Source organism: Tasmannia lanceolata, unplaced genomic scaffold, assembly GCF_043159265.1.
Source record: "Tasmannia lanceolata isolate RefF3 unplaced genomic scaffold, GAP_Taslan_0.1 ptg000018l, whole genome shotgun sequence".
Lineage (NCBI taxonomy): Eukaryota > Viridiplantae > Streptophyta > Magnoliopsida > Canellales > Winteraceae > Tasmannia > Tasmannia lanceolata.
Genome location: NW_027518695.1, coordinates 6212501 through 6240146, shown reverse-complemented (window position 1 = coordinate 6240146; position 27646 = coordinate 6212501). Strand labels below are relative to the sequence as shown.

General features: G+C 37.9%; 1 protein-coding gene and 1 long non-coding RNA gene across 3 annotated transcripts; one reads left to right on the top strand and one right to left on the bottom strand.

Annotated features, from left to right (window-relative positions):
• Positions 1 to 236: 236 nt before the first annotated feature.
• On the bottom strand, positions 237 to 10335 carry LOC143849713 (P-loop containing nucleoside triphosphate hydrolases superfamily protein). Of its 2 annotated transcripts, XM_077358870.1 has the most exons (12): positions 9919 to 10335; positions 9732 to 9820; positions 9130 to 9139; positions 7838 to 7900; positions 7108 to 7221; positions 6521 to 6582; positions 5010 to 5064; positions 4544 to 4745; positions 4165 to 4271; positions 1815 to 1870; positions 846 to 938; positions 237 to 682 (listed from the first exon to the last, which is right to left on the bottom strand). In XM_077358870.1, the coding sequence occupies exons 1-12, from the start codon at positions 10262 to 10264 to the stop codon at positions 575 to 577; spliced, it is 1305 nt and encodes a 434-aa protein (XP_077214985.1). In that variant the 5' UTR covers positions 10265 to 10335; the 3' UTR covers positions 237 to 574. The 2 variants fall into 2 exon arrangements, with proteins under 2 accessions (XP_077214985.1, XP_077214986.1); XM_077358871.1 differs by lacking the exons at positions 7838 to 7900; positions 9130 to 9139 and having other exon boundaries at positions 7108 to 7165.
• A 14187-nt stretch (positions 10336 to 24522) lies between these two features.
• LOC143851588 (uncharacterized) lies at positions 24523 to 27549 on the top strand. Its single transcript, XR_013236422.1, has 2 exons — positions 24523 to 24950; positions 27062 to 27549. It is a non-coding gene; the product is annotated as an uncharacterized LOC143851588 (long non-coding RNA).
• Positions 27550 to 27646: the final 97 nt, after the last annotated feature.

Below are 27646 nucleotides of genomic sequence, written 5' to 3'. Positions count from 1 at the left end.
GGTGATCCAAACCGTTGATCTTTATAGATCATAAAGCGACCCAATAATCTTGGGTCCCAATGCCAAGCATACAATCTCATGAAATGATAAAAAGACTACCAAAAAATCAACAGTTAATCAAGGGCCGAGGATCATCCAAGCAAGGTGTTCTCAATGACATTTAGCCAGATTTATGGTTGCGATTGCCAGATGAATCAACAGATCTGATCATGAACAAAAGGTGGACCCAAAAAGTGTGTTCTGAACGAACCTGAGAGCCACATCTTTTTATCATTTTCCCTAAAACATACCTCCCAAATGCATTGGAAGGTCTTTCCCATTCCATTGGTGGCCTTCAAAGATAGTTCAAAACAAAATCATCCACAGCCCATGTTCAAGACCAAAATGTTCTGTGGTGATGCCCAATGAACTTATCTCATTTCAAGGTGATGTGTTATATCTTACCTTGGTTTGATGTAAATAAAAATCAGTCAAGAAGACAAAATAAATACATTGAGAAGGTCACTAGATTGTAAATCCATCGAAGCTCATCATACCTATTCAGACATATGAAGATTTCCTCAGTATATACTTCCTAATCGTCCATGTTCTTCATGTATTCCTTGGAAAGTCTGCTGTTCATGACCAACTGCTGCTCTCTCCTGAGAGAATACCCAGACTCTAGTAAAGCCTCCACTGTTTGCTGTTCAATAAATGAACTAATCAATTCAAAGGATTGACAAACTTAATATTTCTCTACATTAGCAACTATACAAAAAACTTTTTTTCTGTCCCCAGCATTACACCGCAATCAGGGGCCAAACTATAAGAATCAATGCAAAAAAATGCATAAAGAATTATGGTACCTTCGGGGGAATGAAAGTGGGAAGCTTGCCCTTCTTTCTTCCTTTAAGAAGTTTCTCACCAAGATTTTCATAACCACCAATATCGCTTACCCACTGTAGATTAGAATGAATCAGATGATGAGAATGTGTAAAACCGCTGGCAACAAAAGATGGAAATATCCATAGAGATGTTGCTGTCAGATCATGGTTATGGAGAATGCAACAGAGTAGAATGCATTTTTCAATGACCAAAAGCAGTCTGATTAACTAAATGGCAATGTAGAAAAAATACAACCAAAGCCAGTTCTCACCAATGATGATTTGTATTACAAGTGTTTAGTTCATAATGTAGTTGCCATAGTGGGAAGAGAGTGCAGTAAGCAGATGCGAGAAGTTTGTAGTTTCAAAAAGAAAAAATTTGGGGAGTGAAAATTTCTAAATGAAGTAGGAAAAAAAAAAGGGCGGCCCAGTGCACAAGCCGGGTCAGGGGAGGGCTAGATGTACGCAGCCTTACCTCTACTATGCAGAGGCTGTTTCCGTGAGTCGAACACGTGAGCACTAGGTCACAATGGAGCAACCTTACCGTTGTGCCAAGGCTCGCCCTCTAAAATTTCTAAATGAAGTAAAGAGGGAAAATGTGGTAAGCGTAATTGAAAGTCAAAATGAAGCATGTAATAAGCCTCACTGGAAGCGAATAAGAAGTGTATAGAAATGATAGGGTTATATAGTGGGTTAGGGAGAAAGGGTTAATGTGGGTGAGGATTACAAGTTATTTTTTGGTCAGTCTTTTGCATGTTATGTTTTCCATCGATATTCAGAGACAAAACAACATGAATGTTCTGCACATTTTATATACTAAAAAGGGTCATATATTCAAAATGCATCAGTGATCCACAAGTGCTTTGGCTATTTTCCCTTCAAAGATAATAAAAGCTTTATTAAACATGGATATAGAATTTGGCTTTCATTAGTTTTAAAACTTTTGAGTACCTTAGAGATTGACCGATCATATGTTCGGGACCTAAGAGCTCCATAAAAATCCAAGGCTGCAAAAGGAAAGAAAAAGATGATTTCTTAAATACAACCACTATCTCATTCATAGAAGTAGAATAAAAAAATCATAGAACTGGAATATGGAAGCAAAATAGCAACAATCCAATCCAAGAAAATAACAAAGCAAGAATGTCGAGAGCTGATACAACTACAAGGAACTAACTCCCAATACATAGGGTTCCAATAGATCAAAATCTCTTTGAGAAAACATATTTTAACCACTCAAATCATATTTCCTGTATGGTACTGGAATTTCCTTGAAGCAACAACAAATTCTAGATTGCAGTCAAAAAGAAGAAAATGCACATGTTTGGCATTTTCCATTTAAAGAGAAGAAGAAAAGCATATAACCAGAAGAAGAGATTTGACTCCAAGGAAACAAATGACGAGACGGGAGATGACTGGAATGATGACACAAGATACATCACAGGGCGGATAGTTTGATAAAGAGGCTTCTAATTACAAAAATTTGTTCTGATCAGAGGATGGTATAATCATAGTTTTAAGACAATTAGACCGTAGCTATGCTATAGGGGTATGAGTACGAGTGTTGGAAACCAACACAGCTATTAAGTATTGAATTCGGTAAACCCCAAAAAAAGGATTCATGGATTTGAGAATATATTTCTAATCAATTTCACCAGTTTAATGTTTTTATATAATGGGTTATAACAGGTCATACAATGGGGATTTTAATAGGTTAAGCAGATGTAATTTTTCATTTCCATATAAAAAACTTACTATTAGGATAGATAATGACTCAAAAACTATGTTGAATGAAAATTTGTTTTAGTGGAATTAAAAAAAAAAAAAAAAAACCTCGAAGTGTCGTGCCCGAATCCGTAGTGTTAGAATCTGACACGTCCTACATGGGTACTTTGCCCTTTCAAAAGAATATGAGCAACACAAGACCTTAAAGTATTTTATGACTAGCTTTCCATATTTCATACTTTATGCATTCTTAGTTGCTTCCTTTAAGATTTATGCATAAACTTGACAAATTTGAATGATTATGATTCACAATTTGACAAATTACAATTTCATTTTAAAAATTGAATGGCTTAGCTTGAATGATTATGGAAAACAAAGTTTTAAAGTTATATCTTTTGAATTTCAAGATTTATATGAAATTAATCAACGAACAAGACGAATGAATGCAATTTTCTCATCGACAGTGTTTGTAGGAAGCAATTTAAATCCATTTCAATATATTTCATGGGGACGAAATGAGTTTTTAACCTAAAATAACTGAAGAACCACACATATTTATGTATATAATAAAATTGAACCTAAGATTTCATGATTTCTCCTTGCAGCTCAACTGATCTAGGATCCCTTGTGCTCAAATGTGCCTCGCACCTAATTATGCTATTCAATAGCCAAAAAAAAGAATGTTGAAATGAGAAGAATATTGAACATACAACCGCACAAACGCATATAAATTAGAAAACTGCATCATAAGTATCTTGGTCCATTGATAGTTGAAGGTGACTCTCGTAATGTTACATTTTGGGCACTAGGATGATAGAGAGTAGCCTTCAGGACCAAGTGATAGTGGAAGGTGACTCTCTTGATGTCATAAAGTGGCTCAAGGGGGCATGTTGGTCCATGGAGGTTCGCACATTGCTTTGACGAGATCCAAGATAGAGTGATTAGCTCCTCCATATCTCTTCATCATGCAAGGAGATCAGCTAATAGTGAAGCCAATAGGTTAGCTAGGGCAGGGGTGGCCATGGAGTCTTTAGAGACACTTGATTTTCTCCCCCTTGAGGGCTCTTGATTTCAGTTTATGTTTTCGACTGTATTATCTTTTCTTTTTCCTTCGATTTGTGGTACTGACCATCTCGGTCACGGGATATCCCAGTTTTTCTTCTACCTTAATAATTTTTTTTTGAAAGATAACAATTTTATTAAGATGAAAAACTATTACAGTGAAGGGACAAGGTGTCCCACAAGTGTAACAGATTACATGAAGACAACCTTAATAAAACTTCATTAAAAAAAAGTATCAACTTAAAGAGAGAAGTGCATGACGTTCCATTCTTTTATTGTTCTTATTCTTTTCTTTTTTACCTTTTAGGAAGAGGGGAGAGAAAGGGGGGGTGTAATAGAAGAAGTTCCCCATGGTAGAACATCGAAAAAATCCAGAGATAAGATTCAGTAACAAATAAGCAGCATGTCACAACATCAATATTTAACTCAATTTTTTTTTTTTTTTTTGAAGCGGTATTATTTAACTCAATTTAACTCAATTTTCCCTGGCATTGCATGCAAGAAGTAAACATACCTTGATTGGGAAATGTATCCACGATGCTTATAACTTCCCCCTTGGTTATCCCATCTTTTTCATACATTCTATGGACAATATTTATTATATCTTCACGGTTTGGTTGCCTGATTCACAAAATAATGTTTCAGACAAATTCTGACTTGCCAAAGTGGTTGATCTAATTCAAGTACTAAAATTATAGACACAGTAATAGTACACATAGCTCATATAGTGCAGAAAAGTTGCACCCTGCAAAAACTTCAATTTTATTTTATCAGTTGTTTTGCCATTCCAAAAAAACAAGCATTTTATTTTGTAACTTAACTACCATAACTTGAGAAGAGTACAGTTTGATATAATGAACACCATATTAGAGTGATCCTAAATGTCCACACACCAATAGAATTTTTCCATCCTTCCATCACGAATCAAGGGGGCATAGAGTGTTGAAAAATCATTTCCAGTTACAATGATAGGAACTCTATGCGTGACATCTGATGCTCTCCAGTTTTGCCCAATGCTCACCCTGGTAGGATTGTCCGCCAAATTCATCAGAGTTCCAACAACAATTTGATTGTTGACCGTCATTTGAGTGTTTCCTAGATGAGCACGAATAAGGAAAAGTTCAAAAGTTTGAGAGTAATATGACATGAATCATTTTAAAAAGAATTGATGAAGTAGACCACAAAAGTTAGAGAGTAATATGACATGAATCATTTTATACTAAGTGAACCAACTCCAATCTAAAGCAGGAAATTAGATCTCTGATATCGCAGTATTTAATATAAGTATAGAATCACTCCAAAATTCTTCTCATGCTACTCAGCCACCCAAATCTTAAATCAATAACAGACCAGACTCACCAAATCTCCCCAGCCCAGCATCAATATCGTTAATCATCAAACAACTCATTTTTCCCTGTATTAACCAAAGAAAAATCATGAAAGCAAGCAGATTGCATTAAATCCTGTCATAACTAAAAGAATTCCAAGTAAAAAAGAATTTCCTGATTGAACCAAAGATAATCTAACATATTTAAAACAAACTACTACTGGTCAGTAAACAAGGACGTGAATGAGTTCAACTTAAGGGTGTACTAATTTTACCAAAGGCACGCACTTGTAGAGATATATATAAATCAATATGAGATAAAATTCATGGTAAAAGTTCTCATAATCAGATGCATACTCATTATTGATTTCAAGAAAAATTCACGATCCCTCAATAGCAACATTTCAGTTCTCAGAAAATATTGTAATGACCAAGAAATCAAACAGGTGTTTAGGCTTGCAAGTGCTTGCTTTTCTGCTAGCCTTCTTTCTGTTCAATTACTCTACTGATTGGTTTATGGGAAGGCAAGCCCTCTTGGCTCAGTCCTAGGATTCTAGATCTTGTTTGGTTGGACAAATCCTGAAGGAAAATGAGACCCTGTTGTTCATTGCATTCTTCCAACATATTGGTAATAAAGGTTCTGTGATGGAAATTTTGTATCTACATGTGCTCCTCAAGATAAATTTAGGTTCTCTAGAGACTGCCAACAAAATGTTGATTAGTTGACTCAAAGCAAGCAATGGAATGTACTCGTGAGTTCATAGAAATTGTTCCATTTGTGCAACTGATCTAGTAGGTGGGACAGTGCCCAGGAACTCCACACTTATTTGACAACGTTACGGTTGTTAATAGCATATCTGTCACCATTATCTAAAAAAAATCTGATAGTGGCTAGTGGGAATGTTGAAGTATTATGGATCACGACAAATAATAATTACATTTAATTGTTACGAATAAATTAACAATATATTTCCGACCAATACTGTCCAAATGACTTGAGGTGCTGAATAAATGAATTAATCATCTTACCTGTCCTGCATTTCTGTCAGTTGGCTCTCTAGTACTCACAGTTTCATCTGGCTCTCTAGTACTCACAGTTTCATCCTTACACAAAGCTCTCTTGCCGAAATATCATTTCCTATAATTTATTTGGGCTACAATACTTTCACATCACATGTACAGCTTGAAGGACCTAAGTGTTCTTCATACACCAAGGGTGAGGAAATACAACCCAAGATCCTCAAATAAAAGCTCCTCTAAGGTAAATTCCGATGCAGTATGAATGTCAAATGTCATCAAAATGAATGAGATATAGGTATGTGTACTAGACTTATGGATGTGCTAGACTACAAAAAGTTTCACTTGAGGGATCCTTTCCAAACTGTTGTCATTGGAGTAACAAAACCCCCAAAAAGATGAACTAAAAGCCCAAGGTTCAAGTATGAAAAAAGAAAGAAAGAAACAATCGAATTAAATAAATCAACTTAAGATGCCACAAGCTAGACATACATATTTCAATAGTGAAAGTAAAAAAGCTTCTAACTTGGTTCTGGATCACTTGGGAAGCTGCTCTATACCGTTCGCGTATGAGTTTTCCAGGTTCTCCTGAAAATGGAAAAATGAAAACAGTGTAAACAAAACAACATGGTGTAAGGATTTCCAAAATGGCAAAATGAATCGCTATGATGAATAGAAGATTATTCTGCTGATTGAAAAAGAACTTCACATATTTATTTTGAGGCTTCTCATAAGCATAAGGCATTCTGGCAATTTCAAAGTACAACTAATTCAAAAATTCAATGTAAACTGGTGAAATGATAATGTGGTCTTGAGAAATAACCTAAAATTTGGGATGGAAGGAGATAACTTGGATAACATGAGTAGTACAAAGTACAAACAGCAAGAAAGAAGTACAAATTTCAAGACGGAACCACAAGTTCTTTCATGGAAATGATTGAATGATAGGTTTTAACAAGCAGTTATTGCTTACAGTTGACAGAGATAAGCTTTCTCTGCCAACTTTGCAGAATATGGAAGAGTTTTCTGCCAACTTTGCATTATATGGAAGCAAGATGGAAGCAGGAACATTCCATCATTCCATATTCAGAAACATCTTATAATCTCATTTACCTGCTCTCTCTGATTCAAGCTCCCCAGCAGACATAATGATTGGTTCAACTCCCATGACCTGAAAAATAAGTTCAGTCTGAAATGATTTTCCTTGACCTTTTCCTCCCCAAACACCTATAAAACCAAGCACTACCTTTAGAGTAGTTTATCATCTTATAACGCCAATACATTTGTCAATAAAGGATGAACACAGGAACCAAAATCTCTTATGGATAGCTTGGTGTAATCTAATTAGATTACAAATGTACATACAAATTCCACCGGCAGTCCAATTAGATTGTGCAACCAAACAAGCCCACAGTATTAAAACTATACCGACATACAGAACAGGAGACCACCTAAAGTCTCATATTGAGCAAATCTATCGCATGCAAAACTGGGGAAAAAAAGGCATAACATGCAGATAATACAGAAACATAAACATTAGAATGCTTCCAGTCACAAAAAGGTCAGCATTTCAAGATTTGTTGGCTTTTTTAACTTCTGTAACCTGGATCAATGTGCTTTCCCATCAAATAAGCAAATGAAACAGAGTCCAGAAAATTTTCTATAAATCTTAATACAGAAAACCAGATGAGATTGACTCCTTAAAATAACCATGTCATTATATGAAAAGGAATGGCTTAAATTGGGAAAAAAACATGGTTTGGCATGGAAACTGTAATAGTCTAACATCACGTCAATGTTATCAAGGACAGAACAAAGGTGAACTTTCCTTCTGTAAATTTACCTAGGATCAAGGGAACTTTGGTGTTGAGAAGATGGGCAACAAAGTTCTTCACGATATGGCACACTGCAAACCAATAAATCGCACAATTAACGAATGTAGGAGGGAAGGTTTCCGATTGTATGCTCGTTTATACCTGCACAAGCAGAACAAAATCTGATAATACAGACTAGCATTCTTCTTGCCATGCCATGTGCATGCTTTAGACACTGAAAGACAAATAAATTGCAGTCCCTCCGCCCAAGTTTTTTCGATATAAAGGAAAATTATTGATAAGTAGCTTAGTTATCAAAGAATTTCGGTTCCGGCTCGGAATCCGGAACGGTTTGGGCATATTTTCCGTTCCGGCCGGAATTCCGGTCCATTCCGGTCATTCCAGCCCATTCTGGCAGGATGCCCTATTTCGCCCAGAATCGACTGAAAATGCACAAATTTTTTGAAAAAAATACGACAATGCCATTATAGCCGTTGGGATTGCTTTTTGACCCTTTTACCCTCATTTTATGACCGTTTATGACCATTTTATGGCCGTTGGAATGCACCGGAATGACAGAAATCCCACTGAAATTTCGAGAAAGGGGATTTGTGTGACCGAAAAGTTTCGACCGGAATGCACTAGAATGACCGAAATCCCACCCGAATTCCGTTTCGGTGGCCAAAACGGAATGGCCACCGGAACGGAATTTACAACTAAGATAAGTAGTATAGAGACATTGACAAGAGAAACTGCCACTGTTGTTTCTAAACCAACCTTTTGAACAAAAAGAATTTCAGGAGTGGTATGCAAAAGAACACAGCATAAATAGGTAGTAGGCTACAAAATCATGTGTCAAGTAAGCCAAGCACAAAAGATAGGACAGAATGACAAAGTATAGACAACACATGTTGAATACCCTATCCCATTTTTTTTTTCAGGACCTACGGGCCAAGGGACAGTCTCAGGTAGACAGTTTCTATGGGGCGTAGGCCTCCCAAAAGGTAACGGAGGCGTGCAAAGGTTTCCTCGGGCCGGGTGAAAGCGCGTTTCTCTCTATAAGAACAGTGCGTTCCGAGGTGTGAAGTGGGAGAGAAGGGATGTCATAATTGGGGTTTTAGGGCGCGACTAATCCCTATGTTGAATAACCTATCCTATAGCTTCATTTAGGAGGATTGCAACTTTACAACATTTCTAGAAAATGGTCAAGACATGAACATGTATGCACAAAATGGAAAAGAGAACTGGTATGACGATTTCTTAACTTCTTTTATTATCAGTGCACTACCTCAGTATCCTTGCAAGGGTTCACAGAACTTACCAACTTTATCCTGTAGAATGTACAGAAGTTACACATAACATTATCAATCACCATTTAAAAGATGAGAAGCAAAAATAAATAAAATTGCACACACCTAAAAAAGGCAATTAAGAGAGATATGTCTTACTATGATCTTAGAGAGCATCAAAAGTTCATGGCCAACAGTCATGCTTAACCAGTCATGAATTTGAAAAGGTCATTAAATGCTCAAATGTGATAGCATCAATAATATAGAGAGAATTTCTCAGGGAATGGTTAGCTTCTAGCTATGTTCACTCACATCAAATTTACTCTGAAAGAGGACACATCCCAGAAAATAAAAAGTAAATCAGTAACTGACAATGTGGATCCTAGATGTGACAAAATGATTCCCCTTCATTGTTGCCCATTAAGAAAAATACTGTATACACAAATCTTTCCTAAACAAAACTGAGAAATAACTAGGTTACACAAGTATGGCGAGGTTTCAATCAACAGTAACCACATTCTCTCTAACACTAACACTAACACTAGAGGTGGATCAACAAAAAGAAATATAATAAAATTACAGAGAACCAAAAAAAAAAAAAAAACAGTGAAAATAAGATGAAAATGAAACTCACCATAAAAAGCGGGGCGATGTAATAATCGCCTCCTTGGAGATACTCGAACGACCTAGTCACCTTCTGCCTGTAATCGAAGACAATATCCGCTGCAAAAAATAAAAATAAAAAAAATAAAAAACGATACAGAATTAGAATCTGAACCTAGAAATTAAATCATGAAATTGTGTAAGAAAGAGGTACTTACAGTCCTTTCCGAGGAAATTTCCAGTGAAAAGATCGTCAATCAACCCTTTCCTAGCTCCAACAGTGATGTTCATGTTATCAGCCTCTTGCCCTAGCCTGTACAGATAATCTCTTCCTTCTGAATCCTTCGCTTCCCATGAGGATTGCTCTGAAATTCTCTTTGATGCTTTCTCCTTATCGTTTTCATCGTTATTGTCGTGAATTTGTTGGGAGCATAGTGAAATTGAAGTGGAGAGTCTTCTTCGTCTCGTGCAAATCAGATAGCTTTTGGAGAAGATATGAGATTTAAGAAGAGAAGGGTTTGGGAAAAGGAGATCGGCTTTACAGTGGGAGAGAGCAGAAGCCATTTGGGTTTTGCTTTTGTCGCCACAGAAGCAGTAGCTGAAGTGATCATATCCGATTAAAGAGTTCCAAGTTTGGTCGACAACCTGACAAAAAATGATGGGGAAGTGACATATTCGCCCCCTTTTTCTTACTTGAGACAGCCCCGCTACTCTTTTACGCTAGAGGGTGAACATATACAACTCAACTCAACTAAGCCTTTGTCCAGAACTAGTTGGCCACTTCTCATCCTGAAGTCATTTGTTGCATCTCTAGCCTCTCCTCCTCCCACCTGCTCTACCCCTCTCACCACTTGGAGAAATTAATTTATCATGAAAATAAAAACCTGGCAGCCAGACATGGCCTTAATGTTGTTAACTGATCCAATTCAGATTGCATACACCTATGTTTGTATAGCGTTCATCGCAAAAGGCATTTGGCGGATGCGTTGTTCCATGTGAGAGCAGCTACACAGGCTCACTTTTCAGCAGATTTTGTCTTCATTCACGAGGTGGCTTCTCTCACATGCAACAGCCCATCTGTGAAATGACTTCTAGGATGAACGCTAGCAAATCCCTTCCGGTAATTGTCCCGATTCATAAGACAAGACCCCGGACATCCTCAATCAAAGCCCAAAGTCATCCGATGGTCTAATTTGGCACATACTATTGCCAAAAATTCGCATGTCCATGCTCTTCACTTAAATAACTTTTATGTCCCTCGAAATTGATAATGGTACCCTCAAATCCTTTTTTTTTAATGGGTAAGCTGGGGTTTGGCGGGGGACCCCTACCGGTCGGTACCCTCAAATTTTACCAAGTCACACTCAGGGCCCATTTGGATGCCGAGAAGATTTTGATTTTGATTTCTCACATTTGCAGCTCTTTTTGCATTGTAATTTGGATCGGATCAAATTCTTGGATTTCTAATTCAGCAGCTAACAGTGAAAAAAAAATCAGATTTTAAAATTTGCAATTTCCTTCACCCTCTTTGCTCCTCAACCTCTCCCCTCCACTAGGAAGTACCCCATTCCTTCTCTGTTTCCCTCTACATGAGCTGCTGGATCTATTCAATTTGTATTCAAAACTCAATTCCAAATCCAAATACAAAATGGGAGGTATCCAAACGGGCCCTCCTTGAATTTTGAAATGGAGAACATGGGAATCAAATAGTTCAAACAAGGTAAGTGTTGATATATCTTCTTACAACTTTTGAATGTGGTGATGCATCAAATTTGGGATTTCTTTTGTTCTACAGCAGTAAATTCAAATTGTTTTCTTTATAAGGGTTCTTGGTTGTTGTAAGGGCACGGTCACAATGGGGATAATAGTACTCGTACCCATTAGTTAAGGTGCAATCAACCTCTAGGAGATTTGAGTTTGATGTGTGTTATGAATGCTTTTCTTATTCAAAATTGGATTAGTGCAAAATTAGCTCCAAGTTGCCTTGGTTGCTTGATGCACGGATCATAACAAGCTTGAATTGTGCCATGATTTTGCATTTTTTCCCCCAAAGGTAACAATTCATTAAGAAAAATAACCCATTTGGCTACAGTATTTGCAGCCATCTGAGTTACATCTGAAATTCGCATGTGGGACATCTTGTCCCCTCCATGCTTAAGCTAGAACTGGGAGGACCTTACAGTCATAAATGAAGATAATTGTTGTCCATGTTAGCTAACAAAAAAGGATTTCAATAGGTGGTAATTTTTAGTTCTTTCGGTTTTGCTGGGTCGACAAGCAAATTGAATGAGAGAAGACTGAAGGAAGAATACTTGTTAAGGAGAAAATATGAATGGATTACAAACAAGTCCCAATAACAGCCAACCATGATATTACAAAGAACACAATCTGGTATGGATACATTAAACTTCTTCACAAAGAAAACTTTTGAAAAAGCCAGTACTCTTCATGAATTACTTCCCATTAATTCCAATACCATCATCTGAAAAACTCTGTGCTGGCTTATTCCCTTCAAATATGAGAAATTCTACGGTTATTAGCATCAAGAAAATAAAGAATCCTAACAAACAATTTAGTCATTACCTCAAGAGACTTACCTTTCGGAAGAATAGATTCATAGCTGAGCTGAGGAAAATAATGTCGATTTCCCTTACTAATTTTAAAGCACGAAAAATGGTAAAGAATTCAGTATAGTTGTTGGTAATGAATCCCATGTTAGTACTAAAACCACAAGCCGATTCCCAAACAATGCACCTGCACCTGCTTCAACAACATTACCCTTTTCTACACCATCAGAGCTAATTTTCAAACACAAGTTGTGATTATTTTCACCACTCAACTTTTCTGAATTTGGTGCATAAAACAGGGATAGGCAGATATGCAGCTTGGTGAGTACAGCAATGCGTTGAGCATCCAATGTGGTGGGAGTGCAGATATGAAAGTGTAGACTGAAGAGAGGAGTGCCAATCTTGAAAAGGGAGTGCAGATATCATTTTTGCTCTTTTAAATATCTAAATTGCATAAAGCTAGCCCAAGCAGACATAAGAAACCATGGCTCTTTCCAAGCCATGGTTTGATTTCTAGCTGTTTAAATTAAATATAAAAAAGCAAGCATTTTTAAGAGCTCAGCTGTAGTTGGTCACATTTATTTTACTTGGCCTCAACAACCTTATTTGAATTTCTGGGACTTCTTTTCTTTCTATTTTCTGCAGAGTTCTTCTTGATTTACATGCTGAAATTACATAGCTATGGCTGCCATCTATGTACTTGGGATTTTTCTCAATATGGACTGTCCACAAATTTTTTTTTTATCATCCCTATGCATAGGTGCTCCTGGTTTATATGTTGAAATTCCAAATGTTCATGGCTGTAAAAATAAAGGTGCTAATGGAAAATAGAAGAAAAGGGAGATCTATCCACTAAAAGTCCTCCAAACATTGATGTCCCCCATGGGTGAACAATCGGTTATAACCGAACCGAAATAACCGAAATTTGATAACCAAAATAATTTCGGTTATCAAATTTCGGAAACCGAACCAAAACCAAACCGATTAAAAATTCGGTTATAACCGAATAACCGAATAGTGATAGAAAAAGACAAAAAAATATATTTGGACGGTTTGATCGGAGAGCTATGATCAATCTATCGAAACGGTTTTTTAGGTACAACCTATTGAAGTTGTGATCAATCAAATTGACGGTTTGGATCATCCTACGGAGTGCCCATACACCATTTTTTGAAAAAAACAATGTTTATTTTTGGTTAATTTCGGTTATTCGGTTAACCGAATTTTTTTCCCGGGATAACCGAAACCGAATAACCGAATTAACCAAAAATAAAAACCGAAACCGAACCAAATTAGCAAAAAACCGAACCGAACCGAATCGACTGAATCAATTCGGTTATTCGGTTAAAACCGAATAATGAACACCACTCAAATCCTCTGTTGCAGGTTCTGCTGATAGAGACAATTCAATATTGTCAGAGAAACAAACACCACATTATGTCAAGCCTACAATGAGCTCTGAAGCATGCAAGTATGGCAAGAAACAAGCTTCAGAAGCAGCAGCTATAAAACACATGCCCCATAGGGGAAAAAGCAATTCAAGAAAAAAATGCATGCCCCATAGAAAATCAATTGAAAGACCATCATTGTTTTTTGAAAATTGACAATTTTATTGATACTATGGAAATTACATTGGGGACCAGCGGTCCCAACTTGCAATACATAGAATCAATTAAGGATGGCCAAAAGCATACTCCTAGACCAGTTAAAACCAAAGAAGATAATCTACTAATTCATACGCTATAGTGAGGACCACCCATCCATGCACTGTCCTCCTGCAGAAATGCTTGTCAGCCAGCCTCAAGGAATGACCCATAAAAATCCACTGATAAACCTCCATCGCCATCTCAACTTTACCAAATGCCTCTTGTCAGACAGCCTCAAGGAGAAGCCTCTCGAAGCTTCATCTCCCTCACCTAAAGCTGCCATTTTCTCAAGACCATTCTCATAGGAAACATAAAAAACACATAGAATTGGAAAAGTTCAGTGGTCTTAATGACTTTCTGAACTATAAAAAATGATCCGTTCATGTGAATTTTTAGTTGAATGTTAAACTGTTGGCTATAATTACTTTTTACAGTCCATATTCAACAACAAAAAATACACTTTACAAAATGTTAAAATTGCATATTTGACTTGATTTTTGGGCCATAAGGAATCCAAGGATCATGGTATTTGTTTACACCCATTTTCGGGGCATAATCGCTTGTGAAAGACCCAACTGCCAAAGTGTCAACTAGTTCAACCATGTCAGTAGAGTTGTATGCCATGGTGGCATTTGATGAAAATAGGAAGTAACGGCAACTAGTGGAGACTAAAAGATTGAACAATTGCTAGAAGCTCCTTTTTTATTGAACTTATCTTTAAGCCTAATCTGTCAAGAGGGACCGAGTTATAAAGATTCAAGAGAAAGGGAAAGGGGACAATAACCACCGAGAAAAATGGAGGACGGGCAAATAAGGGATCCTTGTTTGGGCGGTTACCAAAAAGTTCCCTCCATAAGAATGTGGGGGTAATGAGGAGCGGCAAGGAGACGTCTGTCTCCAAGGAAGTGGTCCCAGAACCAAAATTCAAACATGTCTTAGCATTTTATCTTATTTATACTTTTCAGCATAGTATCTTTTACTTTTCCATAGCTGTAGTTTTTATCTGTATTAAGGAAACAATGAATTCATCTTCCCAGGCGAGTCTCTCTCGTTAATTCAATTATCCCTCGCAATGGCATTTTGTTTGTCGTTTTGTTGTTTAGTTCGAATCGAATGGCCTGTCGACCTTGAGAGTCGTTTGCATTTTGCATGCATCGACGGCGTCATTTGCGTTCTGCACACATCGATGTTTCATGACCAATCACGAGTCGTTCACATTCTGCATGTGTCGACGTGTCGTTCACATTCTGCGTGTGTCAGCATCCCCACATTTTTACTCTGACATTCTAAATGGAGACGTGAATTCGCCGTGGAAACATACCGCCCACATGAAAGACATCAGAAGTCCGCTTCAAAATTATAAGAGTTGGCTCCTTTCCCACACTTGGCGAGAAGGTAACGTGGCAGCGGATTACCTTTCCAAGAGAAATTGTTCTTGCAAAGGGCCTAACATTACTTCTTCGCATGCCCCTCAAGATCTTCTTGCTATTCTTAAAAATGACTACGAGGGATCCACCTACAATAGGAAATAGGTTCACTGAAATTGTCTTTTTTGGTTTGACTCCTCGGATTACTGGGTTGATTCCCTGTTGCTGCTTTGCTGGGTGGAGAAGATGGTCTATCTAGGCCTCATCTTTTACTTTTCTCATCTGGTCTTCCTCTCTGGTGGCTGGTTGTTTGCTTTATTATTGGGATATATCACCATTATGCTTTCGCTTTTCAAATGGTCCCAAGCCATTAGTTGTTTTGTTTTTACTTTTTGACTTAACTTTTCTGTCATGGTGTCGTTTTAGGCCCCCTTTGTAATTCCTGTTCTCGTTATTCTCTTCAATATATCTGGTCGGGTCCGCCTAACGAACCCCAGCATGCTCATTAAAAAAAAAAAAAAGAATCCCCACATTTGGGGTCACATCTGTATTGAAAAAGTCCTTTCCATCTATATAAAGGTGGAGGAGTCCGAGGAAGAACAGTCGTTCCCCTCTTCTTCTCAATCGCCTGAAATCCAATCCAGGGGACAAACACTCACACCCACTCCACTCCACTCCACACACATGATTGCGTTGACCAACTGCGCCGGAGCATTATCAGACTCAATGGCATGTAGGGGTTTTTTCATAGTCATATGAAAATCCCATAGTTTCCCTTTTGTAATCGGATTACAAGGGTTGTAAGTCCATACAAGAGCTCAATAGTAAACCACATAAATTTTTTGTGTTCTAAATTTGTATTTGTTTCTTTGTAATTTCTCTTTTTGCTTGTGTTTCCAACCAACCCAACTTACTGGGATTATTGTTTTCATTCTTCTTAAGATCTCACTAATAAACATATTTACTTTGTAATATATTGAATATTGGAAAAGCTCAGATGGCCTTCACGTAGATCTTGTTTTTTCGATTTCTATTTTCTATTTAATTTATCAGTTTGTGGTTCTATTTAATTAATAGAGGGCGAAACCCTAAGACAGACTCTAAACCCTAGAATCCTATATGGCCCCTTTTTGTCTCTACCCTCAGAGGTGAAAGCGAAATCTAGGGCTTTCTTTTTAAAGTAAGAGATGAGCTAAATCTTGACCGGCCATGTGGCAGAAACTTGTTCGTTTGCATGACGTGGTAAAATCTGGTCACATGCAAACCCATTTACGTATCTAAGGCCCTGTTTCGATTACCAAGGTAATTAACAACACCCAAACCCTGTGAGACAGTCCTAAATCTGATTTTATTGTACTAGTTTCCAAAAATACCCTCTATTTTTTTTCTAAATTTAAGAGTTGTTTCATGGGTATTGCAGTAAAAATAAGCCATTTGCTTTTTTTGGAACTATTCCTATTTTTAGTATAAAATAAGTCATATGCTTTTTTTGGAACTATTCCTATTTTAAGTATTTTTTCATTCATCTCTATGAAGTCTCCCTAGCCTACTGCATCAATGTTATTGAGGCCTCGCTCATGCTCGAGAATTTTAACCATGTAAAATGTAAGTAGAAACACTCCAATCGACGGTCCGGTTTGAAAATGGAATGTGAACGAGACATACACGAAGAAGGATCCGAATCCGATCGATCGATCGATAAGAGATTTGAATGCGTCATGACTAAGACATAGGTGGGTCAATGTTTTGGTCTTCTGTATGTGATTAAGTATTTTAGTTACGTTCTAAAAATTAGAGATATTTTGGTCTATTTGGGTCATTTTCTATGAAATGGGGGTGTTTGGTGTTGGGGGTTCCACGTGAAAGCAAAAGATCTAACATCGTATAGGCGAATGGATATGGATGGGCTTATAAGGGTTCGGGCACCCTCCCCTTAACAGCTAGCTTTTGAGGATGAGTTCTACCCGGGTCCCAACAAGTGGTATCAGAGCTGGGCATGGTATCCCTCGAGGGCGGAAAAATCGCTCTGGGAAGATCTCGTAGTTCTCATGTTGCACCTGCGTGGATGGGCGAGATTGTCCACGGTGCTTCCATGTGGAGTGGGAGATTTGTTGGGGGTTTCACGTGAAAGCAAAAGATCCCACATTGGATAGGTGTCTGAATGTGGATGGGTTTATATGGGTTCGGGCACCCTCCTTAACAGCTTAGTTTTGAGGGCGAGTTCTACCGGGGTCCTAATATTTTGGTCATTTTTTATGATGTTGGTATTTTGTTAATTTTCTATGAGATAGGGGTATTTTGGTAATTTATTATACAATATAAGTATTTTAAGATTTTATAATTCTTTTTCAAGTTTTTTTTTTTTATAATTTTAGTTTATAGTTTCCATTTTTCGTTCGTCCCGTGTAAGTGAAATTCCACCTTTCATCTAGAATTTCTGTTGCTCTCATTACCTAGATAAAGACAAAAGGTGGGATTGTTTTTGTCGGAGACAGTTCTTCAAGAAATGCTGAATCACCTCTTATTCTCGGATAAGTTCTGCCCCAAAAATTATCCTGAAACCAAACCGGCCCAAAGGATAACAAGCCTATTCAAAGATTAAATAAACCCTGACTTGCTATCACCATAGAGAACACTGTCATTAGAATCAAGAAGTTTTCAGGTGAAATCAATTTATGCTTGCCATCAAATAACATGAATTCCAACGATCCTGAGAAGAAGAAAAACTCATGAATGAGGGACTAAGAAATCCAATATTTCTAGTATAAATTGGATTAGACAGTTTGAAGCCTCGACCCTTCTCAGCATAGGATTCGATTCTTTGTTATCCATGGCTAGTCATCAGAGCAGCTTTCGGTGTCACTATAAACTTGACTCATGGTTTGGCATTTAGGAATTGTATCGATGCATCGAAAGCGAAACATGGAATTGAAAACTACAATGTTGAAAAGGAATACAATAGTGTTGGTGGAATGTCTCTGTAGTCTTTTTTTTCTTTGAAATCATCATTTGCTTGTCCAACTGATTTTCAGAATGGATTGGACTTTGAACAAGTATAAAGAATGATCCTAGACCATAGGATGATAGTGGGAGTGTGGGACATGTTAGTGCACTAGATCAACGCCTCTGATTACACGTGCATGTCCTCATGTAGGTCCAGATAACGATCATTAGGATATATCATAGTGCTGATCTCTACGAAGTCAAGACTCGTTTTAAAATGTCCTTGTTCTTTAGATTGCAAATCTGTATCATTTACCTCCAAATCACCCTACCCACTGGTGCTGTTCACCACTGGGATAGAAATATATAGGATTTGCTAGGCAATTTCACGGAAAGCCATTCTGCGGTTCTCTTTGCAGGAGACAAATTTCACCTCAGATGAATTAAATGAATAAGACAAAATCTGCTAAAAAGTGAACCTGTGTGGCTGTTGTCTCCTGCAAAATTAAACCAAGAAATTGCCTAGCAAATCCCATATATATTATACTGTATAGTTTTAACTTTTTTTAAAAGCAGTGAAAATTTCTAAATGGTTTGCAAATTTACGAGCTTGTGAGTTATGAGCATACAGTAGAATACAGATATAGGTCGGATTCATGTTTAATTTTCTCTTAGTTTAGGCATGTGCTTGGCTGATGTAGAGATGTTTTGACTATATAATATAGTACACAGCATGATAAATTAGGACCCTACTTATCTTAAATGGTAAAATAAAATAAAGGGAAGGACCACAAACCTAATTGATAACTAAAGGTGTTTATAATGGCACCGACAAATATAAAATTTAAGGAATAATAAATGCACATCGGTGCAGTGGTCCAAGGGCGCCCTTCAATCATGTAGAGGAATTTGCTACAGGCTCAATTTTTAGTAAATCTTATCTTATTCATTTAATTCATCTGAGTGGCTATTGTCTCCCGTATGTGTTTATGCGTGTTTCAGTACGAAGAAGAAAGGAAGGCATCTAGGTAAAGAAAGAAAATCACAGATAACAATGTCTCTGTATAAGGGTGAATAATATGACACCTTACCTAACAGCTGAATAAAAAATTCTTGTGGTGCTTTCAGGGATAAAATAAGAAGGCGAAATTTTCATACTATATCGATGGAATGGCAGTTGCAGTCTGCAATCCATCATTTGACATGATGTTTTCTAGACAGAGAGAAAAGCTCATCATCTACTCAAGTTTGCAAATATATGAAAATCTCCTTAAGCCATCCTACTGGTCATGAATAAAATAAGAGAGTTGTCTGGTGAAAGGGAATTGCTAGGCAATTTCGCGGAAAATCTGTTGAGACCACTTCAGTAAACAACAGCCATATATAGACTCATTTTTTAGCAGATTTTGTCTTATTCATTTACTTCATCTGATGTGGCCATTGTCTCCTGCAAAAGTGAGCCACAAAATGGTTTTCGAATGGCCACCGAATGTTCTTTTTTTTTCTAGTGCAAGTGGAGACCACTTTCTCAATTATTCAAACCATTTAGGCCACGTTTAGATACCCACAAAATTTAGATTTAAATTTCTCACATTTGCAGTTGAGATTTTGAACGGGATCAGATCCGTAGATTTCCAAATTGGCTACAACAGTGGAAAAAAAATCCGATTTGCAAATCTGTTCCGCTAGACATTATTTGGAGATCAATATTTGTGGCAATTACCTTCACCCCCGCTCCTCCTCGACCTTGCTGCTGCAGCATCCAGGCGTCTCTCTCTCTCTCTCTCTCTCTCTCTCACACACACACAACATGAGCATGAGGATGATTGATGCATTTTGTATCGAAACTCAAATACAAAAATATGAGGTATCCAAACGTGGGCTTATTTCTTGGGCATTGTTACATAAATGGCCACCAAGCAAAATCCATCCTCTTTGGACGATACCTACCGTCCAATTTGTGGCCATTAAAGAGATGTTGAGAATATAAAAAGTAACCGTTTGTCTTCCAATGGGGTTTGATTCCATGGCCTATCCCTGGCAAAGCATACAGGAAATTGATGGTTTAGATCATTAAGAAGTGGCCCCCCATTTGTACTTGTTCCCACTCATCTTTTTTACAGAAAAAATATGCGTAAAACCCTAATTTGTTTTGGGAAATGATAAATGCGCCCCTTTTCATCACATGGGACACCCAACTGAAGTGTACGTGGCAATCAAATTCGTTGAATCCTTCTGACGTGAAGTACACCTGCCCCTTTGCAGTCATTGATACACTGCTGCTTGTTGTCCAAAGTGATGAAAAGGGGCGCATTTATTATTTCCCTTTGTTTTTCATAGAAACTCAATTTGACACATGTTTTAAGACTCCTTATCAAAACATATGTAAAACCCTAAATTGATGTGTAAAATGATTGCAAAATTAAGTTCCTAATGCATCTTAACGAGTGCCCCTAGTTGGCAAAACCTTTCTATATGGGATTTGCTGGGCAATTTCGCAGAAACCCATTTCGTGGCTGACTTATGCAGGCTAGAACAACCACACGGACTCAGTTTTCAGCAGATTTTGTCTTATTCATTTAATTCATAGGTGGCTGTTCTCGTGTGCAAAAGTCAACGGCGAAATTGCTTTCAGCAAAATTGCCTAGCAAATCCCAATTAGAGTGATGCCCGAAGGAATCCAAAGCGCCACGTAGGATTGCTTGTCTACGTCATCAAACACGGGCACCATTGCTAAGCCGACGTGGACATTAGAGAAGAGCGGAGGAGTGGAGGACCATGATCGAAGTTGGCGAATCTGCCCCTGGCCGACAGTCGGGCGCCATGTCGCTGCACTCGAGAAATTAAAATCTCAGTTGCATTTGGAAAAATCATATCGGCAAAATCTCAAAATTTGATGAATGCTAATTGATTGGGACAGGAGAGCACTAGAGGCAACTCGCTTCAAATTTAAATCGATGGCAAGGCTGGCCATCCAAGAGCCTCCGATAGTTCTACTGAATGGAAAAAAATTTCATGAAAAATAATATTACATGGAAAAAATTTAAAGGTAAAGTAGGCTTACAATTTTCCTTGAAGACGGGGAAAAGTTTAAGTTTCTGGAAAAGAAAATCTATGGAAAAATAAGTTTACTGAATGCAGAAAAATTCATAAAATAAATAAATTCATACATCAAAATATTTACGTTGTGCATTTGTTGGGTGTTGGATTAGGTTAAGACACCAAGATTATGAATAACCACTGTACCAAGCCATGTCTTGCTTACATCTATTAGGGGCCGTTTGGATATGTAGATGTTAGAATCTAGGTTTTAGTTTGAAAGCAGTGTAAAAGAGGGTTCATGATCAAACTGTCGTATGCTGTCCCGACAGCGTTTCTTCGATTTTGATTGAGAAATTCAGGTTTTAAAAATTTCTCCCTCATCTTGAGATTTCTAATACCTAGAAACATGGAGCTTACTGTCGGAAAGAAAGGCGCGAAATCAGAAAACGACTGCGGGTCTCTGTCTTCTCTCATCTCTCATCTCTCATCTACAATTCTGAGGAAATCTAAGATTCTAAAATCTACGTATCCAAATAGCCCCCTATTGTTTTTATGCATGCACCACTTTGGTTGGGAGCCAAAAATGCAGTTTCCTTTCGGCTGCATATAGCGAATCAAAGTGATGATTTATATTATATGAGAAATTATATATATGTCGGGTATAATAAAAAGACGGAAGCAATTTTGGAGCGGCCTAAGCATAACCGACGAGTCATGAGTGACGTACGTTATGTGGGCCCAGCTGATCAAGGTTTGGAGTCTCGAGCGTGAATCATTTGATTTTTATATGGCCAGGACTAGACTTGGCCAAGGGGAGAGCTTATTGATCAAGAGTTTGACACGTCTCGAGATCTAACGGACGGTGGCGTCGGCAGAAAGCGAGACAACAAGATCTTTGACCGTCGAAAAGTTGGTGCATAAATGCCGGTAATAGACAACCGGATCCCGGCTCCAATTCCTTTTCAAACCGATCACTCGGCCGTCGGTGGATCTGCAACCGTTTGATTTTCCACGAGAATATATAATAAGTTGGTAAAATGGAAAACTCCCCAAAATGAGGAATGCTAAACACGTGAGCGTCCTTGTAATAAAAGGGCACCCCCATTGCCTACAAGTCACCAAAATACATATAATACTCTGACGTGCAGCCATCACAAATGCACGATGGTGAACTTCGACCAATGGGGAGGCCCCTTTCAGCCCATTTTTGAAATGGTGCCATTGAGTTTAACATTCCTCTTTTTTACTTCCCCAAAAAACGTAGTGTAGCCCACATGATTGAATGATCTGAACCATTGATATGCTGGGCGCTTGATGTTGATGGGCCATTTCTTGTAAGTTAACCCCCACCAGATGATCCTAAACCTCATGTATGTGGAGGTTTATATTCCATGCTGAATTAGAGGTTAGATTCATCATGTGGAGAAGATTTTCGGGGCACAACCTATCAACGCCACAGCCCTATTAACGGATGGTTTAGATAGGGAAATGATATATTCGCCCCTTTTTCTTACTCGGGACAGCTCCTTCTAGAGTTCTAGCAGGGGCGGAGCTACATGTAGCATTAGGAGGGGCAGCCTGCCTATTGAGTTGGACCAAACTCCCTAGTAGGCCCCACTCAATTAATGCCCCCCTTATGTATAACCTGCCCACCTTATGTATAAATCCAGGCTCCGCCACTGCCCTCTAGTGTAAAAGAGTAACATGTCCAGCTTAAGGAAAGGGGAAGAATATATCATTTCCCATTAGATAACCCAGTAACATGGCCCCTAGTGAAATGTTTTAGCAGACTTCTATGACCAGCCATCCAACAGATGGAGACTGTGATATTTCCAGTCCCTTAAGACAAGGGGCTACAAGTGGAGTAGTGGGTAAGTAGTCTTATAGGATGTTGGCTCATTTTTAGCTACCAAACTTTCGTAAGACCCAACTTTACTAGTGAATTGCTAATAAAGTCATCCAAAATGTTGAACCGTAAGAACACATCACTACCTGGGCTATTATCATTAGTTAACACAACAACTTTCAATCACAAGAACACATCACTACCTACACAAGTTTTTGGATTATGTAATCAGACTAAAAATCAATATTAAACGGACCCTAATCATAGCATTTTAAATTAAGTTGTTGCCACCCCCTATTTACACCACTAATCTATGCAGCTAGTAGAATTACGTGGTCCTCTCTCATCTCATCTCAGAAAAAACAAGACAAGAAGGCAGGAGTCGTTGACACGTCACGAGATGACATACAAAAGCCGAACGTTTGAAAAATCGGACATATAAGACTAAGCCGTGCAAGACAAGGCAACGGTATCTTCGAAAAAAAGTAGCCGTTCTCTTGTTTTCGAGGAGCTGAATATCTAACAAAAATGGCGAGGATTTCAACGGATAAGAATTTTCAGGTTAGACCAATCATGTGCATCCACGCCATTTTTATGGTGTAAGCCCTTCTAATCCCGTATTTTTCAAGAAGTACTAAACGGACTACACACAGGTTGATCCAAACTGTCCATGTGACCCAACACTACGTAAATAGGTTGTTCCTCGAAAATATTTCTATAGGATGATAATAGTAGCCCTGCATTCTATAGAGGTTTAAAAATAGAGCACAAGCGTAGATAAGTTATCTACACACTAACTTAAATTACATTGGAGGGCATATTGTTTGGGTGATCCAGACCATTCATTTGACTGGCCCTCACATAGATAGGGTGTCCAAAAAATATCAGCCCCACAGGATCATCCCAACCATAAAATTTGTGGTGGTAAAATGGATGTGTATAAACCATCACAAATCAGTCTATTTTTTGCCTCCACAGTTCGAAGGGTTAGGATGATCGTATGGAGCTGATTTTTTGTGGACACCCTACCTATGAGAGGGCCAATCATATGAATGGTTTGGATCACCCGAACAATCCTGGCCTCCACTGTATTTTAAGCTAGTGTGTAGATAATTTTTTATTTTTTGATGACGTAGTGTATAGATAACTTATCTACACTCGTGTGTAGAAACCGTTTTCTCTTAAAAATATGCAGTTACTCTTTATATATTGTAGGGTTGGAATCATCCTATGAAAATGATTTCTTAGGCACAACCTATTTACGCTGTGACCCGTCACATGGACAGTTTAGATCATCCTATAGTTCGGTCCCTACAGTACTTCTAAAAAGAAAAAAAGGGACTATAAGCGCTTACACCGTATAGAAAGTAAAGGGGCATTTTGGTCATTTACGGATGGCACCATTCAGTCCCGATCCCATCTTACCAGCATATCTCAAAGTAATATTTGTTTTTATGTGAGAAATAGAAGGTGACCGAGACGTGTCGGTCATGCCGGGGGAGGGAAAAAAGGTTAGAAGGCAAGGGACGGTAGATGGAGCCAAATAAAGTCGGCTGTTGCCTCTTTCTAGAAATAAATGTTGGTAGATTGGAGCCGGTGGTGACCGTTCTCCTTAGAGGAAGCCGCCGATACGTTCCTTTCTCAAACATATTTTTTTAACCTGATTTTTTAAGTTTCGAGATTGAGATTTTATAGTTCTGGCCGGGTTTCGTTCTTTGGATTTCAGATTTTCTGTAAGTCGTCGTAAGAGGATTGTGATGGATTGGTGGCAAAAGATGGTTTTTCCGATGAGAAGAGTTTGGATCTCTGTTACTACTCGTGTTAGGTCTCCAAAAAACGGTGAGACTTCGTTTTTCTTCACTTTTTTTTGCATCCTTTTTCTTTTTAGTTTTTCTCTCTAGAGGAGTTGAACTCAGAGCATGCTGCCAAAAAAAAAAAAAAAAAACAACAAAAGCCTAACTTCCGCCGGTAATGTTTGCAAGAGATTAGATTTCATGTATCACACTACCGGCGCACGTTACTCGGAACTCTTCTTTTTAACAAAAAATAATTTTACCCTTCCTTTTAGGGATTTTCACGCAGTTTCTGCTTTTTCTGCCTCTCTCTCTCTCTCTCTCTCTCTCTCTCTCTCTCTCTCTCTCCAGCTTCTGCCTTTTAATTTGTGGTTAGGAGATGGTACATGGATCAGGTTAAACTCCATCCACCGCTAGGGGTGTGCAAAAATCGGTTATAACCGAAATAACTTCCTTCTCAGGCGGGATCTCCTCCACCTCCTCTTCTCCGGCGGGATCTCCTCTCCTTCAGAACGAACGAACAGGGCCTCCATTTGAATTTTAAAATGAGTTAATTCCTTGGGCGAAATGCCTAAAGAAAATGGCAAAACACATTTCGGTTATAACCAAAGTAACCGAAATACCGAAACTATAATTCGGTTTCGGTTCATTTCGGTTACCGTTGCATCGGTTAGAGGTTTCGGTTAGCATTTTATAAGAACCGAAATATTTCGGTTCGGTTATTTTTTTCCAATTTCAGTTCGGTTTAAACCGAATGAACAGCCCTACATGTTAGCACCACCAAAAAAAAAAAAAAAAAAAACCACCTTTTGCTGGTTGCCTTCGTCTTGGATTCCATGGCAACTTTCAACTGGCTAAAATTCTTCGCTGTCTTTGAATTAATATTTTCTTCGAAAATTATTTTAGGCTCTACTCTTTTTTCTTTTTTTTTTTCGCTTCCTTGTTTTATGTTTTTTTAGTTCTTGTTAACTTACTAACTGCTCCAGAAGCTTAAGCTGTTGGAGAAAGGTGTTATTTATCTTTTATACTTTAACACTCTCCCGCACGTGTAGCACACTTCGCAAACACGCAGCACATGTGGTCTCACTTTGGGAATTTTGATTGCATGTGGAATTTGGCTATATGGGAGGTTTGATCTGTAGACCTTTGGCTCTGATTCCTTCTTAACTTACCAACTTCTCCAAAAGCTTAAGCAATTGGAGAAAGGTGTTGTTTATCTTTTATACTTTAACTCTTCAAAATCAAATGAAAAAAACTAAATGTCGAAATGTAAAATATTAAACTATATATTTGAGGATATTATTATTCTCCCCTACTAGTTCTATTTTTTTTTTTTGAAATTTTTGATCTGATGATTGACGTTATTACCTATAATATTGATATTATTTTCAGCTTAATATTCTTCCGATTCTCATTTCTCCTTGTCGGTCTCGTTTTGATTTAGATGCTTTAAAAAAAGTTTATACACTGAAAGTAGGGTGTAAATCGTCAACAATAGTAGTCTAAAGTTCAATTACAAATGCAGTTTTCCTCCTTTTTGTTTACTATTTTCCATGGAAAATGCTTTCCAATCCAAAATTTCCCTTGTTTTCTAGCAAATGTCAACCCTGCTAGCCCTGGCATGTTATATTGGTGTGGGCCCTTCTGGGATTAGGTAATCCTATAATTCTTCTAATGGACCCATTATAGTCGACCCACATCCTTAATCGATCTGATCATATGAATAAAAAAAAATGGACGGTTGTGAAGTGCTCAAATTTGACAATGTTTTGCATCCATGGTTTTAAATTTCACCCGAAATGATTTTGGCTGAAACATAATCCACTTGGTTTCGAAAAAATACAAGACTTCGAAAAAAAAAATCAAATTCACCCTCAGAAAAGAGACGGACGACGAGATTCTTCTAAGTTATTTCTAAAAAAATGATAAAAAATAAAAATAAAAACAGGGGTGAAGAATCTTACTTGGATTTAGAAGTCTGTGATTTTCTACCGAAATGTTTATGTGATTTTACAAGATTTCGGTCAATAATTCTTTTTCCCTGATGACATCAACCGAAACCGAAATTTAAAACCTTACTTTTATATAATGTGTAATGTAAAAAGGTTGCCTAATTTAAACTTTAATCTCAATTCGTTCACCCTTAATTTGGAGCAGGTGGTGGTCTTTTGAAGCTTCACGACGATGTACAGACTTGTGGATATGAAGATGTGCAGGTGATGTGGGAAATGCTAAATCGATCTGAAACCGAGTTATCAACTAACACTAAGCGCAAGCGTCCATTTGGAAGACTTCTCGTCTTCTCTAATAGAAGAAGCCGTTCTACATTAAGTCATGACTAAACAAAAGGGTATCAAAAACTCCTTACATACTCTTCTCCCATACGCTCAATAAAAATCAGAGTCCTAAGTAGACCTACATGTATAGTTTGTCTTGGCCAGCGTCCCTTCCTCAGAACCATGGTCCTTATATATATGTATGTATCCTCAAAACCATGGTCCTTGTATGTATATATAATATGTCCCCTTGTCTTTCATGAAGGGAGGGAGAAGGGTTTGTTTTTTGGGTCCTTGGACTTGAAGTGACTGTGGAGACTCACCCTTTTGGGGGTTTTTAATAAGAGGTTGGAGATGGTTTTAGTGGCCGCTTTCTATGTAGTAAACTAAAATTAGTTACTCGTACTGTTTTATTTGTCATTTGTATGCATAAGTAATGCATTAAGTGTAACAAATGGCTTCTTTC